The 17,993-nt window shown below is 36.2% G+C and overlaps 1 protein-coding gene across 4 annotated transcripts in view; it reads left to right on the forward strand.

Moving 5' to 3' along the window:
- NEBL (nebulette) overlaps nucleotides 1-17,993 on the forward strand; it is a 257,377-nt gene that overhangs the window by 209,951 nt on the left and 29,433 nt on the right. For 3 of the 4 annotated variants that reach the window (XM_071560196.1, XM_071560195.1, XM_071560197.1), the window contains one exon: nucleotides 12,025-12,196. In XM_071560196.1, coding sequence (XP_071416297.1) covers nucleotides 12,025-12,196 — 172 coding nt within the window. Of the gene's footprint in view, nucleotides 1-2,755; nucleotides 2,849-5,951; nucleotides 6,045-6,434; nucleotides 6,527-8,574; nucleotides 8,669-10,889; nucleotides 10,995-12,024; nucleotides 12,197-16,755; nucleotides 16,849-17,752; nucleotides 17,882-17,993 lie in introns of all 4 variants that reach the window. The other variant, XM_071560198.1, reaches the window with a different exon arrangement.

Raw genomic sequence — 17,993 nt, forward strand, 5'->3', positions numbered from 1 at the left:
CATCCCCAAGAATCACATCATGTGTCTGAGTGTATCATCCAAACACTGCTTGAACTCTGGCAGGCTGTTCTGTGACCACTGCCCTGGGGAACTTGTTCAGTGCCCAATCACCCTATGGGTGAAGAACCTCTTTCTGATGTTCAACCTAAACCTCCCCTGACATAACTTCAGGCCATTCCCTCTGGTCTCATCACTGGTCACCTCAGAGAAGAGATCAGTGCCTGCCCCTCCTCTTCCCCTCCCGAGGAAGTTGTACCTGCAGTGAGGTCTCCCATCAGTTTCCTCTTTTTCATACTGAACAGACCAAGTGCCCTTAGCCACTTCTCATACAGCTTCCCCTCAAGGCCCTTCACCATCTTTACTGCCCTCCTTTGGACACTCTCTAAGAGCTTAATGTCTTTTTTTATATTGTGGTGCCAAAACTGCACACAATATTCGAGATGAGGCTGCCACAGTGCAGAGCAGAGTGGGGCTATCGCCTCCCTTGACTGACTGGTGATGCTGTGCCTGATGCCCCTCTGGACACAGTTGGCCCTCTTGGCTGCCAGGTCACTGCTGACTCATATTGAACTTTCTGCTGACCATGACCCCCAGGTCTCTTTCCATGGTAGTGCTTTCTAATAGGAGCTCATGACAGGCCCACTGGCCTCATTTTGTTTCTTGTCATCTGTTGCCTCCTGATTTTGAATGGTGCTCTGCTCATGGTGCAATGGTGGTTACCACCATTTCTCATGTCACTGGTATCCTAACATGCTACACTGAAACTCCCTGTAACAGTGGGGATCCAAGGTAGCCTCCATAGTGTGCTTTCCCAGCTGCTCCTGCCTTTGATAGCTTTTGATGAAGTCCTCAAAGAGAAGACCTCAGTGGGTCTGGCAGTGCAGACTCACTAACAGTTAGGTACCATGCGTGTAATAACCTTTCACTACTTAATTAAGCCTTGACAAGCCTCTGATGCATCTGAACCCCTTGCAGCCCTCTAAGGCCAGTTTAAGCCTTCAGTGCCCAAGCTGATAATTATCCTCTTTGTTAGTGTACTAGATAATATGAAATAAAATGCTTTGTCTTCAAGGTGATTTGTATTTGCTTTATTTTGTGACTGTCCATTTTCTATTTCTGAAATGGATCCTCCAAATGCAGGAAAGCGGTTTATAGCTGAGATTGATTTATATTTTTCCTTCCTTTTCTATGATTTAATCTTCCATCTTTCTTTACAATTTAGAGTATAAAGGTAGTTTACTTTTTACTGAGATAAGATATTGCTGGAAGCAACCCCAATATAAAAAAAATAATGACTTCTAATAGTCGTCTGATTTTTGGATTTTGTCTCAAGTATTTTCCTGCCTTAGGGGACAAAAAAAGTGACTAGCTCTGCAGATGGGATCATTGATGCTTTTTGCTCCCTAGCTTATTTGGCAGATGATTTACAATATTTACTGCACTGTCATCTCTTTCGTAGAAAAATTCCTGTCTCCAGCATATTTTACCAATCCCTACTTGGTAAGGGAGAAAAGTATATTTTAGTGCAGACCACGACATACATCTTTGTAACTGACCTGTTGCTGCAGAAGAATTTTCAAGTTCTTACTCATAAACTGTCTTGATTGCCACATGGTAAAACAGAGTTCTAAATTGTTGAAGTTTTTCTGTATATTAAAAAAATTAGCTGTAGTCATTCACTGTCCTCTAGAATATTTGACAGTTGTATTCACCCTATACATTTCAGAGGACTTCAGGAAAGAAGGAGAAATTAATCTAGGGTAATGTTTTTATTGTTGAAGGCTTATTGATAGGAAAAGTTAAGTAGACCTTGGTTTAAGAAAGGCAGAAATACTAAATGGTAGAGGTTTATTTTATGAACTCCAGGTTCAGACTTGCTTTTTAGTCCAGCAGCCTGGAAATACTTACTGGAATGGCAACAGCTGTGACACCAAATACTGAAATTAAAGTAAAACTTCTTTAGTTTTGCAGCGTGAACTGGTGCTCCATGGTTATTTAAACTATAGCCACACTTGGAATCTGTGGAGAAGTTATTTAATGTCTCTCTCAGTAACTTGATTCTACTGATGTGCTTTGTGTTTTATCCTTTACTGAAACAATTGAAATAAACAGCATGTGTATCTGAAATAGAAAGGAGAATTATATAAACAGCATGTGTATCTTTTCAGAAGTGAGCTTTGTTTTTAGATGCTGTCCTCAGCTATCTGGCTTGAACCCATAAGTCAAAAATTGCATGACTTGGATTGTAGCTCTAGTTGTTTTGGTTATTTTGTCATGAGTATGTCTAGTATTTCTAGTTTGTGAAATTAGAAATAATGGTAGTATCTGTTTGTTTCTCACAGTATTTTAAGATCTGAAGATTAAAAATCTCCAATCAAATCTTGCATGTACATGTATGTTTAATTGAAACAAATGAAATTACTCAAGCAAAAAGTTATATTTGTAAAAGTTTATAGATTATTGCATAAATTTTAATATTATTTCCAAAGGTAAAACTATAATTACAAATACTTAAAAATGCTGAGGTCAGTCTAAAGGATGAGAATATATCATCTGGATAACAGTTTAAAACAAACAATATTATCATAGTTATTGATAATTGGTATGATTTATGTAAAATTAAAGTATTTGCTTTCTTAGCAAGATTTATAGTCAGACCAATTTGAAACTTGGAAACTTGCCCAGCCCTTTTATGAGAACTTGCCTTTGCATTGCTAACAGTCTTATAATTACCTTTTCTTTTGGGGAAACAAAGGTATTTTATAAGAAGGAAGTAGGAGCTGGCACAGCCGTAAAAGAGACTCCAGAGATTGAAAGAGTAAAGAAGAATCAACAGAATATTAGTTCAGTAAGTGCTATTAACATTAATTATTCTTGTGTGAGTAAATGGTGGACGAAATTTGTTTTTGTTTTTCATCTTGTTTATTAAAAATTCTACATTTTCATATCACACATCTCATTGAAATAGTACTTCACTGGGTTTGGATATAGAGCTTCACACTAGTAGAGATAGAGCTCATCTCTAATGTAGTTCTTCAATGTCAAAAGTAGAGTTTCTAATAAAAAATAGTAAAAACTTTTAACTAAATATTTGAGAAAAGTGTTTTGTGTTCCGAGAGTGAGGAACATGTATCTCCAGAGATGACAAACTGAACAGCGAGTTGTATTTGTAATTTAGAAAAATACCATATGACAAAAAAGAAAATCTGTAACATTCTGGTAGAGTCTGCATGCATCATGTACGACTTGATACAGTTTGCATGTCAAGAAGAAGGAAATTATGTCCAGACTTGAGCTATATGAAAAGATGGAGAGTTTGTGCCTCTTTACATGCTGATGAGAAGTTGATCTGTGGGTCTGATGAGATTGGTTTTGAATTCATGTTGTTTATCTATGGATGCCCCATGTCTTTGGCACTTTAATGAGCTGCTAAAAATGATAAAATTTGTTTCTTTGAGTAGAACATTCTCTTCTGATAAATAGAAACTTGGAAGTAAGCAGAAAAATTACTGCCAAGCAAGGAAGCTTTTTTAACTGCATTGTTCACTTGTTTGTTATATTTGGTGCAGACTCCTCTGTGGCCATTTTTATATTTGTGACATGACTTTTCTGATGCTTTTTTTAAAAGTAAAGTTTGAAAGTAATATATAGAATGACATTATTTTGTGTTTAAATATTAGTTCTAGTCTAAATTAGAGCATCTGGACAAGTAGTCTAATAGAATTTCCTTAGCTACTGAGCAGTGTTAAACACTGCATATCCCACCAAAATGAAGTCAGGTAAGGTATTTCCATCAAATTTTGAAAAGCTCGTATTTTACTTGTAATTTTTCTCTGCTCCATCTGACACTTTTCCTCTTGTCATTTTGAGTCACAGAGCAAGGTATCATGTGTCCTAAATCCTGAAATGTTCTGGTTGGGAAGCTGTTAGTTTATTTCATTTGATAGTGGACTTTGTATTTTTTCTCTCTCCTTTGTTTGTTTGTTCTTTGAATTCCAGTTGCCACATGCATTTATTTCAAGAGTAATGTCTCACACCCACACCCACACCACACACACATTCTCACACACACTTGCTCTAATGTTTTTTTCACAGTACCTTTCAAAGTGAAATGGACAAGTAGTGTACAGTGTTCTTGCTGTTTTAGAAGTCCTAAACAGTGCTGAAAAGGGGAAAATGAAAGGTTGATTACTATGCTAGTAAACATATTAGAACAAAAACATACCAAGAGAAACACAAAATGCATTAGTGTTGTAGTGGTCTGATGGAAGTAGTATGGTCTTTACCTCGCTGGTCTTTGTGTAGAGTTAATGTTTTACAAAAGGTATTTTATTACATGTAGTGTACTTCAAATTACTTAAGTCTTGTATAATATTTATTAAAAGTGTAGAATGCCAAATGTAAAGAAAATTTGCAGGAATGTTTCAAATTATATGTAAGCAAGAGAGAAATTATATTGTGTAATTTACAGGAGTCCCAAAGGAAGGGTAAATTACACCAATTTTGAATCCATTAGATTTAAATGTTTCACACATATCTTTGAATTTAGCCAGAAGAACTTAGGGCAGCTTTATAAGTATTTTCTGACCTGAATGAAACTATGGAATGTGAAGCAAATTTGTAGTGAAAGAAACTCCAGAATACCAAACCAAAATAACACTCACTGTTACCACACAATTTAGTTGTTGAATCATGTTCTGAAAAAGATCAGATTTTTCCAGATTACATAAATAGGAGACGAAGATCAGAATAGTCTGTTTTCAAATTCTAAAAAACAAGGTGGTGACAGCCAAGGAGGCTGAGCTCATCTCACCTGTTGTGATGATTGATATGGAAGAAGCAGCCTTCTAAACAGTTGGACGCAAGGTCTCACAGAACTTGCAAAGCAGGCAACAGACTCATGGACTGTAGCTGAATCTGAACTGAGAAGCTACAAATACAAATAGCTAAGAAATTTTTAAAAACTCATTTATATTGTAGGGCAGGCAGGGCTGGACACAGCATTGGGAAGAAGGCTTTCAGGAGAAGATTCTATTTGTGTTTTTGTTTGTGTTAAATCCATGACAAAACTCCTGTGGCATGTCAGTGAACACCACCGTGTTGGTGTCTGATTAAAACTCAAGTAATGGACATTTTGAAGCATTTTAAGGACTGGTAGCACTGCCAATTCTTAAACTTATCTTTTAATAGAGACTTTTAAGTATTTTCTCACAATGCTTTAGTATTTTTGCCAGCCCTAGACTGTCTGGACTGAAATTTTCCATTCCTAGTCTGTGCTTTGGGCTAGTTTGTTTTATTTATTTATAAATTTCAGCCAAAGTAGCTTCCAAGCATGAGCTTAGAGAAAAACAAGCTGTTTTGTCTATGTTAAGAAATGGGACACTTCCAGAAGTACCATGTCTTGTAGAAGAAAGTTGAAACTTAGTAGCAAATATGTGACAGCATCTTTGAAGGCATCATCCATCCAAACATCTGCATTCTCACTTATGCATCTGCATGTGTTTTTAGAGAACTTGAATGAAAGTTTGAACTCATCCACCCTTTTGGGGACACATTTGTGAAATATTGGGTTTCTGAAATGGGCTGGTAGACTTTATAGCAAGATAATGGCAAGACCAAGTTGTTGTTAAAGTCTCTAAGTAGTATATACAGCATTTCAATCACTATGAATATAGCCTCAATACCATGGGATGTATATTGTCACTGTATGTGTTTTAGGACACTAGGGCTGTTACATGCACTTTCTGTGCATTGCATCAAGCAAGATGCTTTAGAGGCCATAGCAGCCTGTTTCACAAATTAAAAATAACTGTTCATTTTCAGGTCGGTGGTGTTTGTAGATGTGGTCTACCTGTGCAGTATGCCTAAGGGACAGATTATAAACTGTTGTGTTTTAGTGCCTATCTGTATCTTCTTTAAATTGCTAACATTTTGTAATATCTATTCTGCAGATTAAATACAAGGAAGAAATCCAGTGTGCAACAACTATTTCTGATCCTCCAGAACTAAAGAGGGTTAAGGAAAATCAGAAGAATATTAGCAATGTGTGCCCCATTTTCATTGCTTGCACACTACTCTCTGCTGTATTAAATGTGTTTGTGTCTTAGTGAATGTGTCTGTGGTGTTTGTGCTAGTTCCTCTTTGTCCACAAAGACTAATTTAATCAATTAATGGTAAAATGAAAACTCCTTGGATTTGCACTTTGATTAACAACCATGAGTGTGAAATATTCCCATTGAATTATCAATTGTGTGCATTTGAAATAGAACTGCAAGAGGGTGAGTACTAACTATTGTGTGGAAAGGTGTGAGTGATTATTAAGGAATGGTATTTTCTGTCCAAATGCAGTGTGCTCTTTTAATGATGTCTGTCACACTGTTGTATTTCTGTTATTCAGAAGTCTCTGTTGTAATGTCTTCTGACATGTTTGGTAGGTTCAATACAAAGAACAGCTCTGCAAAGCTACACCTGTGAGTGTCACCCCTGAGATGGAGAGAGTCAAGAGGAATCAAGAGAATGTCAGCATGGGAAGTTGCTCTTGTTTAATCCTTCATATAATTTTTGGGTGCACAGGATGAGTAAAAAGTTCTGCTTCCAGAAGCTGTGCCTTTTCTCTAGTTAAGGAGAGTCTATGTATTTAATTTGTTGGAATTCAAGTAATGGAATTACTTGAAAACCCTCTTTTAGAAAGCAATTGTGAAGAGGCATTGCTTGGTTTGGAAAATTGCATATGAAACATCACATATTTGATTAAAGAAATGGCCGTAATGCTTTGAGATGTTGTTCTCTGTCTTGGATATTTTCAGGAAATCTTGACCAATTTTTTTTTTTAACAGAATATCTGTTTCTGGATCTGTTTTACTTTGTTTTGTAAAAAATTAGCTAGAGTTGTACTCAAACTTCTGCTCTCTTACCTGTCTCTTTCTGGCTCCTCAGTAACCTTCCTATCAGAGTTTAGTATTTAATAGCTGACAGAACCATTAGGAAGTCATATGATGTGCAGGACAGAGAAAGGTGGCAAGGACTCCTGGAGTGTGCTACTGCCTGCCTGCATTGGTGAAGCTGTACCTTTTTAATGAGTCTTTGAGAGACCTGCTGTTCTCCTCACTGGGAGCTGCCAAAAGCAGCCATATTTCATGGGTCTACAAATAGCTACAGTGTTTCCTGGGGTGTTTTCTGCCACATTCATCAAAATTAATTTGCAGTCACAATTCTCAAGAATTCTTTCCCTCTAACTTAACTCCTGGATTTTTGTTGATAAAGCTAATTCTCCTAAAATACATTCTGTTCAAACCAACCTATTTTCTCAAGTGATTCAAGCCAGTCTTTGTAGTTTTTCTACTCATTGTTGTTTACTTTTCACCAATTTCTGTGTTGTGCAAATTTCACTGGAGTTTAAATTCTCTTCAGGTCACTGGCATAGCTTTTGGATGAAGATTCTTAACCTTCAACCATTTCTGAAAACATTCATTCTTGAGTAATCAGTTTACCTTTACAAATGTCAGTTTGTGAGTTTAATCCATTTGAAAGCTTACCATCATTTTTAGAAGACATTAATTTTTCAAGTGGAATATATTTATGTGAACAGCCCAGAGCTGTGCTGTGTTGGAAGACAATTGCTTGAGCGATACATGCATTACTTCCACAGAGCACTGCAGAATCATGAGCATGATCTATCTGCACAGTTATCACACAAACCCAAGAGCTTATTAAAAAAAATAATTGTATGGAATCATTAATTTTACATAAACTATATGGATTGGCATAAATCTCTTGCCAGATTCTCTTACTTAAAGCTTACTACTTCTGACTTCCCAGCATTTGGGGCCAGGGTTAACATTAGACTGATTGTTGGTCCATCAATGCCACATCATATCCTTTATGCACTTTAGATGCTGATCCAGCCTTGAGTGTACATTTAGTTAATGCATCATGATTACAACTGTGTTTTGTTAAAAAGTGATAAAGGGGATATTCCAATAGTACATTTAAGTAAATGGCATGGTGAAATTTAGGCTGAATTCAAGTGGCAGTTGTCTGATGTATTGCACCCTCTGTGTTTAATCACCTATGAATATGTAGAATATAAAATTTAGAACACAGATGAAAATCTTATGGAATTGCTCTGTCTGGACAAATATACATTTGCAGTGGATCTTGCTGAAGTTCAGTTTTTTGTGTGCTCTGCTTGACTTCACTGCATTATTTGTGGCTTAACTCCATTCCAAATATAAGATATTTCTCTGCACAGCCAAGGACCCGTCTGGTAAATTTCAGGATGCTGTGTGCATGTGCATGTGTGTGCATAGATATAGATATATAGATATGTATGCATAATATATATGTATGTATAATATATATGTATATATATATACACACACACAGAGAAATATAATAATATGCACCCTATATATAAAAAAATCAAGGTTGTATTTAAAAAATCAACAGCTTCTGATGCATTTTAGTTTTTCAGTTGTTTCCTGGATGACTTTTTAAATAATGCATTTTATTGTAAAACAATGGGATATTGTTTTAGCTGAAATACTATGTGCCATTTTATTCTGTTAAATAATAGGTTCACTACAGAGAGCATCCTGGCAAAGCTACTGCTGTGAGTGTCACTCCTGAGATAGAGAGAGTCAGGAAGAATCAAGATAACATCAGCTCGGCAAGTTGTTTGAGTCATCTTGTAGTTTAGATTTTCAGTCATTATAGAAATAAAATGTGGATATGCTTTTCCATTTACATTTGATATGTCAAGGGAATCAAACCACATCATTCAGTGAAAAGATATTGGTTTTGTTCTTTGAGTACCTACACATATGTGCAACAAATGTATTCAGACTTGCGTGATTATTTTTGAAAAAAGTAAGTGGTTGTGTTGGTACCAGTGTTTCTCTAGAGTCACTAGAGTCAGTCATTCTCTCAAGAATCTTTGTCTCTTGTAACCCAATTTTCATTGCTAGATTGTGAGAGTGAATTGCGGTAAAGAACAAAGGAAATGAGAATTTAACTTTAGTGCAATTTTTTTTTTTTTGGTGATTCAAAGCATGGAAGCATTCATGCCACTCTGTGAAATGCCACCTGTGTTACAGCTGAGTAGTCCTAAATATGTCCTATTGCTAACCACTAAAGTAAAATAATATATAGTCTTTTGTCTTTTATGATACTGGAATTAAATTGCTACTACAGTGGTGTAAGAAGCAGGAGACAATTCTATTAAGGAGCAAGGAAGAAGTCAAAACAGCATGGTGAAGTCAAGGATCAGACTAGTTATGTTACATCTGTGTCCTCAACACTGAAAAACCATCAGTGGCAAAGCTGTTGCAGATGGTAAATAGAAGTTTCATGCAGAACCACTGTGTCAAGGTGGCAGAACAGAATTAAAAGTATGGAACACTTTAGAACCGAGTGTAGGAACCATAAGTAATGTAGGTTGGATTTGTGAGAGGATTTGAATAAGAACAAAGGAACAGAAGCCTACATTGTAACTACATATATCTTAAATACTTTCTTAAAATGTTAATGAATATTTACCTAAGTCAATTAGTTTTGAGATGCATAATTAAAAATTAGAGGAAGACTTCACAACAATTTTAGACTCTAAATAACTTTTTAATTTGTGAAAATGAAATGCTTTTGGCTCCTTCACTGTTTCTCAAGATTTACGGGGATAAATACTGCTATGTTTATGAGCATGGTGAGAACCAAGCTATGTTGACTGTAATTATTTTGTCCAGAAAATGCCTTGTATTCAAAAGCACATGTAACTAAATATATTTTCTAAAAAATATTACTGTTTAATTCAAAAGGGTTTGGAGAATATGCAGTGCCAAATATTTTTGTGTCTTTGTACATTACTTCAAACTTATATATCTAACATAGACAAGATTCTTGTTTTCATAGGTATATTTTCTTTGCTAATATTTAATCTTAAGGAGGGTCAGACAGTTTCAGTACATGGTTGCTCTCATCGCAAATGCATGTTAAAATAGATTTGCACAACTCACTTGAGAAGTAGCACTTGAAGTGTGAATATACAGGTAAATCTAAAATATTTACTATCACTCAGTGGTTACGATGTGATGTAGGAGCAAAGAGAGGCCACTGGTAGAAGAAAGAATTCAACGAGCCAGAAGAAACTGTAAGCGTAGTCACTCCAGAACCAATAAGTAGGATCAAATATTTTATTATTTTAGAATTTTGAGTATCTTTACTAGTCTGTAATATGCTGCAAAATAAACTAATCAGGAGAAATGTGACATAGGAGGTTCTGTACTTATTGATGCACAAAACCAGAGCCCAAATGTTCTTTTTGAAACAGCACGTTCAGATTTTTCCCAGGCATCTTGCTTTTGTGCTGCTAGTAAAAACTAGGTATTGAACGGGAGTAAGAAGGCTTCCAAAGGATTAATCTGCTAGTAGGAGTTGAATTCCCTGGGATTCTCAGGTAATCCCATTCTGGAAGCAGGCTGAGGAAACACTCAGGATCTGTCTGGGTAATAAGAAGGTAGCTTATCATCAGTCATACAAATAATGTTTTAATGTCCAAGTCACTGTGGTGTTTTCTTATTATTTGTCTTATTTTTCAGTTGATAAATTAATTATTTCACTTACATAATTTAAACAGTCACGAATTTCAGCTTTTGGATAACTACTTTCTTTTGAGTCAGTGACTGATGGAACACATGTGTCTTTTGGCCTTACCAATATACTAGCTCATCTGTATCTTCCCTGTGAAATAATTTACTACTAAATGAGAGTAAAGAGAGAAACAGGAAAACGGTTAGACATTTGGATTTGAAAAGGGTACTGTTGCATGGTGGAATTCTCACCATCCTTTCTACTGTAAACAAAAAAGTCACATGTGCTGTTGTTCTGTTTTGCAGGTCAAGTACAGCAGTGATCAAAGGCAGATGAAAGGTAGACGTAGTGTGCTTCTAGACACACCTGAGCTAAGGCATGTCAAAGAAACACAAAACAACATCTCAATGGTAGGGTACTTTCTTCCTATAACTAGAGCATACTAAGGAGTGGCACTTGACTTCCACTGGATTTTGCCTTCCATTAATATAGGTAACTAATGAAACTCTCTCCTCAAGTATGGAAGGAATATTTTTTCTTATGCCTCCTCGAGTATGGAAGGAATATTTTCTTCTTATGCTGAGTGTTTTCTAACTGCATATGACTGTAATGAACATTTTAAAATACTAATAAACAGTTTTCTAACAGTTAAATGTCTGTTCTTTTGGTTTATTTTCCTTTAAAAATGTACACACCTTATTTGGGCAATACAATTTCACTGGATTAGGTGACACACTTCATCTTGTGCCTGTGCATGTTCCTGGTTTCTGTGTGACTTTGGTTCTTGGAATGAGTTGTTTTGTATGCATTGGCTTGTGTGAGAATGTTTGTCAATTTAATTTGTTGATGGTTCAGATTATTTAAAAAGTAAATATGCATAACCAGCAGTACTACTTTTATAACTCTTACTAATACTGGGATTTTGTTCCAACACTTGGTGCTGTAACACTTTCTACTCTTATGTCTTTGTTTTTAATTATTTTATTTTTTTGAAAAACAGGCTGTTTAGAATAACTTATTCTTTCTAAAAAGCTATGTTTAAAGCCAGCTGGCAAATGATGAAAGAGCAAAAAAAATACCTTTTTTATGGAACTGTGCATGAAATCAAAATTCCCAGTGAATAAAAATACTTGAGTTCTTTAGAAAAGGCAAGATTTTTTGTGTGACTGTAAGATGAGTCTTCTCTGCTTGAGCTAATGCTTAATTTGGTGTTAATGGAAAAGAAAAGCAAATTTGATTATAAAATATCAGGAAATCAGGTTAGGGTGGTAGAAAAGACTTGGCTGGCCATCCAGTCTATCTCATGTGTGTACCAATTCTATTATGGTGCAAAGTCAAAGAATAGAAGTGCTTCATAAACAAACATATATGCATTCCTGTATAGAATGTCTGCTGTCAGCTGCAGCTTAGGGAAAAATCTCCTTCTTCTTGTTCTCCTAGGTAAAATACCATGAAGATTTTGAGAAGACAAAAGGCAGAGGCTTCACTCCAGTGGTAGATGATCCTATAACAGAGCGTGTAAGGAAAAATACCCAAATTGTGAGTGATGCAGCATATAAAGGTGTGCATCCACATATTGTTGAAATGGATAGAAGACCTGGAATAATTGTTGGTAAGTTGTTAAATACGATTGGTATTGATGGTACCGTGGGGAAGATACAAGCCTCTGCTTGTGTTCTCCAGATTTTGTTTTCACTCTTTTATCAGCATGAAACTTATGATGAACTACTGGTTCCATGCCACCTTTTAGTGAAGTAATAATGGAAATTAATGGGGCATACATTATCATTTGCCTGTAGTTTTTTTAAAATATGGATAGTCATTGCTATTACTTTAAATTTGAATGTTGACTCTGTAAGGAAGGAAAAAATACCTGCAATAATTGTAATTTTGCACTGAAGAAAGATGATTAAAACTGTGATCCCCCAAGATTTCAATGTTTAAATGTTGCAGGCCAGTTTGAGATTTCCCTTTCAGTCAGTCAGTAGTTTCTCCTGAGCTGCACATACCCATTTACCTCTTGTTTTAGAATTTCACAAAGCTTTAGAAATATCTCAAGCTGTAATTCATCAGTAACTCATTAGACCTGTGATAAGCCAAGAACCAGTGCTCAGAAGAGATTTCTAAAAGGTGGTCCAAGTTCTAATCAGGTGTTCAAGGGTAGAATACAGACTAGATTTGTATGTAAAGACAGGATATTTCATTAAGATATTATTTGGGGCATTCATAATGAACTCTATTTAAAAATCAAAGTGAATATTTGAATTTGCTTGAAAGTTAGCAAGTCTACTATGGTAAAGGAAATGCAAGTCTCACTTTTTTTTTTCTCATTTCCTTTTCTTCTGGAGGGTCCTTTTCCTGTTTTTCTATGCTTTATAACTGTGTAGACCCTGGAGGGTCTATGTGCAGAAAAGCAATGCTGAGATAGTGCTCTAAAGTCCTTCATACATAGTAATAACAGCAAGGCTGACTTTAACTTTCAAAACCCAAAGAAATTGCAGATGAAATGGACTAATTGGTGAGTCATATAGTCCCTTCTCCTGCCTAAAGCAAAGTTCACTATATAATTCCTATCAGATGCTTTTTCATGCTTTTCCTTAAAGTCTCCAAATGAATCTCCCCCACACAAAGAAGTGTATTTCTTTCCTTTCTCTGTAACCACCTTTTATGTGTCTGTAGCTACAGCCTTGTAACAGAAGGGATTTCTCAAAAATGAGTGTTTAGAGATCTCTGCCTGGAGAAGGTACTGTTGATCTTCCATCTCTACTCAGTTCTATAGCTAGAAGTGGTGCAGCCAAAGAGAGAAAAGCTCCTGCAAAAGTGCAGTGTAATATGTAGTTTGCAATATGCTGTTTAGTGCATGCGTCAAACCTCCTACTCTATGCTGCATTGCTTGTGTGCAATGGTCCTGTGTGACAATCATGTGTTCAACAGCTGGAGGCTTGCTAGCACAAGCAGATTGGAATTAAGAACATCCCTGAGATGAATTCTTGAGTTGTAAGTAACTGAAATATTAGTACTATTTATCACCTTAGAAAACCACACAGAAATTCTTAATCCCTATGCCTGCCAAACAGCAAAAATAGTACAATTGTTTAAAGAAAAAAAGCTATGACAAACCTGTGATAATTCAGCTAATGCTTTTTCAGAGAACTGGTATTATAATATCTACTTGTTTAAAAAGCAGTAGTGAGATCCCTGCTCATGGAATGTCCTTGGAAGCTCAAAAAAACCCCTGCAAACTGAAAAACACAACTATGACTGTCATGAGTTTTCTTCCTAGCTGATAATTGTTCAGTATACCTATGATTGATTTTAATGTATTTTTGGTGAAGCTGTAACAACCTTTTCAAATGCCTCTGTTTCTGCAAATATCCACTAGTTTTAGCCATGCTAAAGCTGTAATAAACCCATCAAAATAAACTGATGTGAGTTTTGGATCTGGTAGTAAAAAGGATCCAGAATTCTCATGTGAATATAAGGATATTTAACTTGGTAAAATTAACCAGATTTCTGTTATAAATTCCCAAGATTCTGGTTCTCTGTATGTTATTTCAGGTTACAGAGATGAATAAAATGAACACAGATCAATGGCTGTTGCACTGGGTCTGCCATGAAGCCATACTTACTACATTTTTACTTACTAAGGCATGCAAATAGGAAAAGTTGGGCATTCACCAATTCTTCCCTCAGCCTTCTCATGCTTGTCAGTGCTTTATGTAGTTGCATAATTTATGACCATTAGGTCTAACAGTTTAGCAAAAGATTTTGTGTTGGCTTTAATTCATCTTGGCAAGAAGGAGTTAGCACTGCACCTCACTTTATGGGAGTTGCAGTAGATAACATATAATGTACATAGCTTGAATGTGTTCTAAAGTTACGAGATTTATTTTGTTAGCTCTGTCTGTTCTTTCTATTCCATCTAGGCTATTAATCATTTGCAACATGACATATTTGGGGTTCTCACAGTCCTACTTTACCTACCAGCCCATTATTTCTTGGTACCACTCAAACCAGCTAAGAAAAAAGTTGGAAAGACAATTTTTTTCCTACTTCCTATGCATTGAGTAAATGTTGCAGACAGATCTGTCCAAGGAGAAAATCCCCAGTAAAAGGTGTGATCTGATGGATATGTGCTTTACTGACTGACTGACTGTACTTTACATCAAGGTTTTATTTGAAACTGATGTGAAGACATTAAATGATTATTTTATTTTGTATTGGAAAAGAACTTTAGGATCATCAAGTCCAACCATTAACCCAGCACTGCCAAGCCCACCACTAAGCTGTGGCCCCAAGCATCATGTCAGCACATCTTTTAAGTATCTCGAGGGATGGTGACTCAACCACTTCCCTGGGCAGTCTGTTCCAGAGCCTGATAACCCTTTTAGTGAGGAATTTTTTCCTAATGTCCAATCTAAACCTCCCATGGCACAACTTGGGGCCATTTTCTCTCATGCTGTCACTTGTTACCTGGGAGAAGAGACCTACTCCCACCTTGCTACAATCTCCTTTCAGGTAGTTGTAGAGATTGGTAAGGACTTCCTCGAGCCACCTTTTCTCCAGGTTGAAGACCCCCAGCTTCCTCAGCTGCTCCTCATTAGAATTGTGCTCCAGACCCTTCACCAACTTTGTTGCCCTTCCCTGGACATGTTCTGCACTTCCATGTCTTTCTTGTGGTGAGGGGCCCCAAACTGAACACAGTACTCAAGATGTAGCCTCAGGAGTGCCCAGTACACAGAGACAATCACGTCCCTACCCCTGCTGGCCACACTGTTGCTGACACAGGCCAGGATGCCATTGGCCTTCTTGGCCACCTGGGCACACTCTGGTCCACATTCAGCCACTGTTGACCAGCACCCCCAAGTCCTTTTCCACTGGGTGGCTTTCCAGCCACTGTTCTCCCAGCCTGTAGTGCTGCCTGGGGCTATTGTGACCCAAGGGCAGGACCTGACACTTCCCCTTGTTGAACCTCATTTCATTGGCTTTGGCCCATCAATGCAGCCTGTCCAGATCCCTCTGTAGAGCCATCCTACCCTCAAGCATATCAACACATCTGCCCATATGAATCATACATATTTAATTGATATAAGTAGATCAAGAATTTACACTGTCTCTGCCTCTGCATTTATTGTAAGCCTCCTTTTAAGTGGTACAATGCTGCAATTAATTTTTAAGGTTTATTAAAAATGGTTGAATCTATATTTGCTTCTCTGCTATGATTTTAAAAGTCTGATATGAAATTAATTAATCTTATGGACTCTTTTTGCTTTCAATATCCTACTGAGATGTGATTTTGAAAGATCTTAAAAACTTGAATTTATGAATTAAAGCTGAAGATCTGATGATTACTCCTATTATTGAATCCATACATTGAATTTCAGAAATGCTTTTCAGTAGTGGGGTAGTGGTTCAACTGCAATTTTGAGTCCCAGAAAACTCAAATATTTGGAAGACAGAGGAAATTACTAGTTAAGATCAAGAGTGACTTCATTTTACCCAACTGCAGATGTCTGCAGAGTAGATTTCTACAGCTGAATTTGTCACCTTAGTCCATTTTTTGGTATTAATTAAGAAAGATGGATACTTTTGAGTTTATATGAATTGAACAACTGGTGGAAACTTATTTTGCATAAGATGAACTATGCACCTGATTCTGCTAATTAGTCTACCATGATCTCTTTGTATTCAAAGGAGAGGGTCTGTAGTTCCTTTGTCAGCTGTATACTACCAACTATCAGTGATAGGGATGTATACTGCAGCATCTCCGTGGAGTAAGGGTTCTCTTGGTGAACTGGGAAAATACTCTTGTAGCTCTGATGATTTTAGTTTTGCTACTGGAAAAAAGCTCTGGTATGTGATACTTAACTTGTTTCTATTTATTTAGACTTAAGAAAATACTATGGTCATGTTTAGATAAAAGAAAAAAGTTGAAGTAAAAATCTGCTTTATGTAAAGTATCCTTTACATAATGTCAAAGTTTAGTATGTATGCACAAAGTTCTTCTAAGTAGGAAAGTAATGCTTTCTGATCTTTTCAAGTGAATATCTAGATATTTTGGTTAATTTCTAGATGAAGGAAATTGATTACTGATTGCTAAAGCTCATTCCTTTCATGCTTTTACTTCCTTTTTTGTTTGTCTGTCTTATAATTTCTGTGCTTTGGAAAAAGATCTTAAAGTTTGGCGCACAGATCCTGGCTCCATCTTCGACATTGATCCTCTGGAGGACAATATTCAGTCTAGGAGTCTGCATATGCTTTCTGGTATTGCTTATATCCTGACTTTTCCACAATTCAGCTGTTTATGTTTTGAAACTAAGTTGATACAGTAAATTTTCAGGTCAATGTGCCAGCCATATGTTCTATAAGTATGCTTTCATATATATTTATAACTGTAGGAGTTTAAAAGCAGTGTTTTATAGGAACTTCAGCTATAATCACATGTGCAGATAAGAGTGAAATAAATCTTAGCCTAAACAAGTTACTCATGCCACTTACAAGTAGCCACTTAAAAAGCATTGACCTACTTTGTCCTCAGTATAAGCAGAATTTTCAAATACATGGACCTTCTGAAATGTAAGAGATATAGAAAGCGGCCTATTTATGAAATTGCTTTTTATGCACATTTTGCCTATATGGCATATAATATTATACTGTTATTTGCAACTCCAAGCTGTTCATAATTTAAGAATAGATTGAAAAGGAGAGAAGGTAATGCAATAACCAGTAGCAGTGTTTGGTTTACAAGTTTTTGAATTTTTTTATCACCCTATAAGTGTTTCTTTTAAATGTTTAATTTTGCACTTGTATTTTCTTTCCTATGGTTAGTGAAACTTAAATATTCTTTTGAAAAATATACAGAATTATTTCCACGCGCACTTGTATGCATGCTAGTATAAAGGAACTTTTGGATTTTCCACTGGAAATATTTATATGCTGCATCTTCATCCCTTTTCTTTCTGATCTCTCAATCCCACGTTTCATTTTTGCAATCACATTTTGAATCAAACTTTGGAACTAATGATGCTCAAAATGGATACAAAGTTGTGAAGAATTCACAGTGTATGAATAGCAATGTTACCAGTGGTTAGGTTTATGTTGTTGCTTGTCTTTGCCCTTCTGTCATCTGTTTACTGTGGTATTCTTTATTTTTTTTCTACCTTTGAAGAAAGAGCAAGCCGTTACAGTAAGCAGTATTTACGTTCCACCAGTTTGGGAGATTATAAGTCAGATGGCTCTGACACGAACCCTACCTTTTCTTACTGCAGTGAGATAACGAGGCCATCTGATGAAGGAGGTACCCCTTATTCCCACCTTTTTTGCTAATGACACTATTGCAGTGTGTTGAGAACTCACAGGCCTGTATTAACTCCATATCTTTGTGTAATCACAAATAGAAACTGTGAGCT

The sequence above is a fragment of the Pithys albifrons genome, chromosome 7 (assembly GCF_047495875.1).
Source record: "Pithys albifrons albifrons isolate INPA30051 chromosome 7, PitAlb_v1, whole genome shotgun sequence".
NCBI classification, from domain to species: domain Eukaryota; kingdom Metazoa; phylum Chordata; class Aves; order Passeriformes; family Thamnophilidae; genus Pithys; species Pithys albifrons.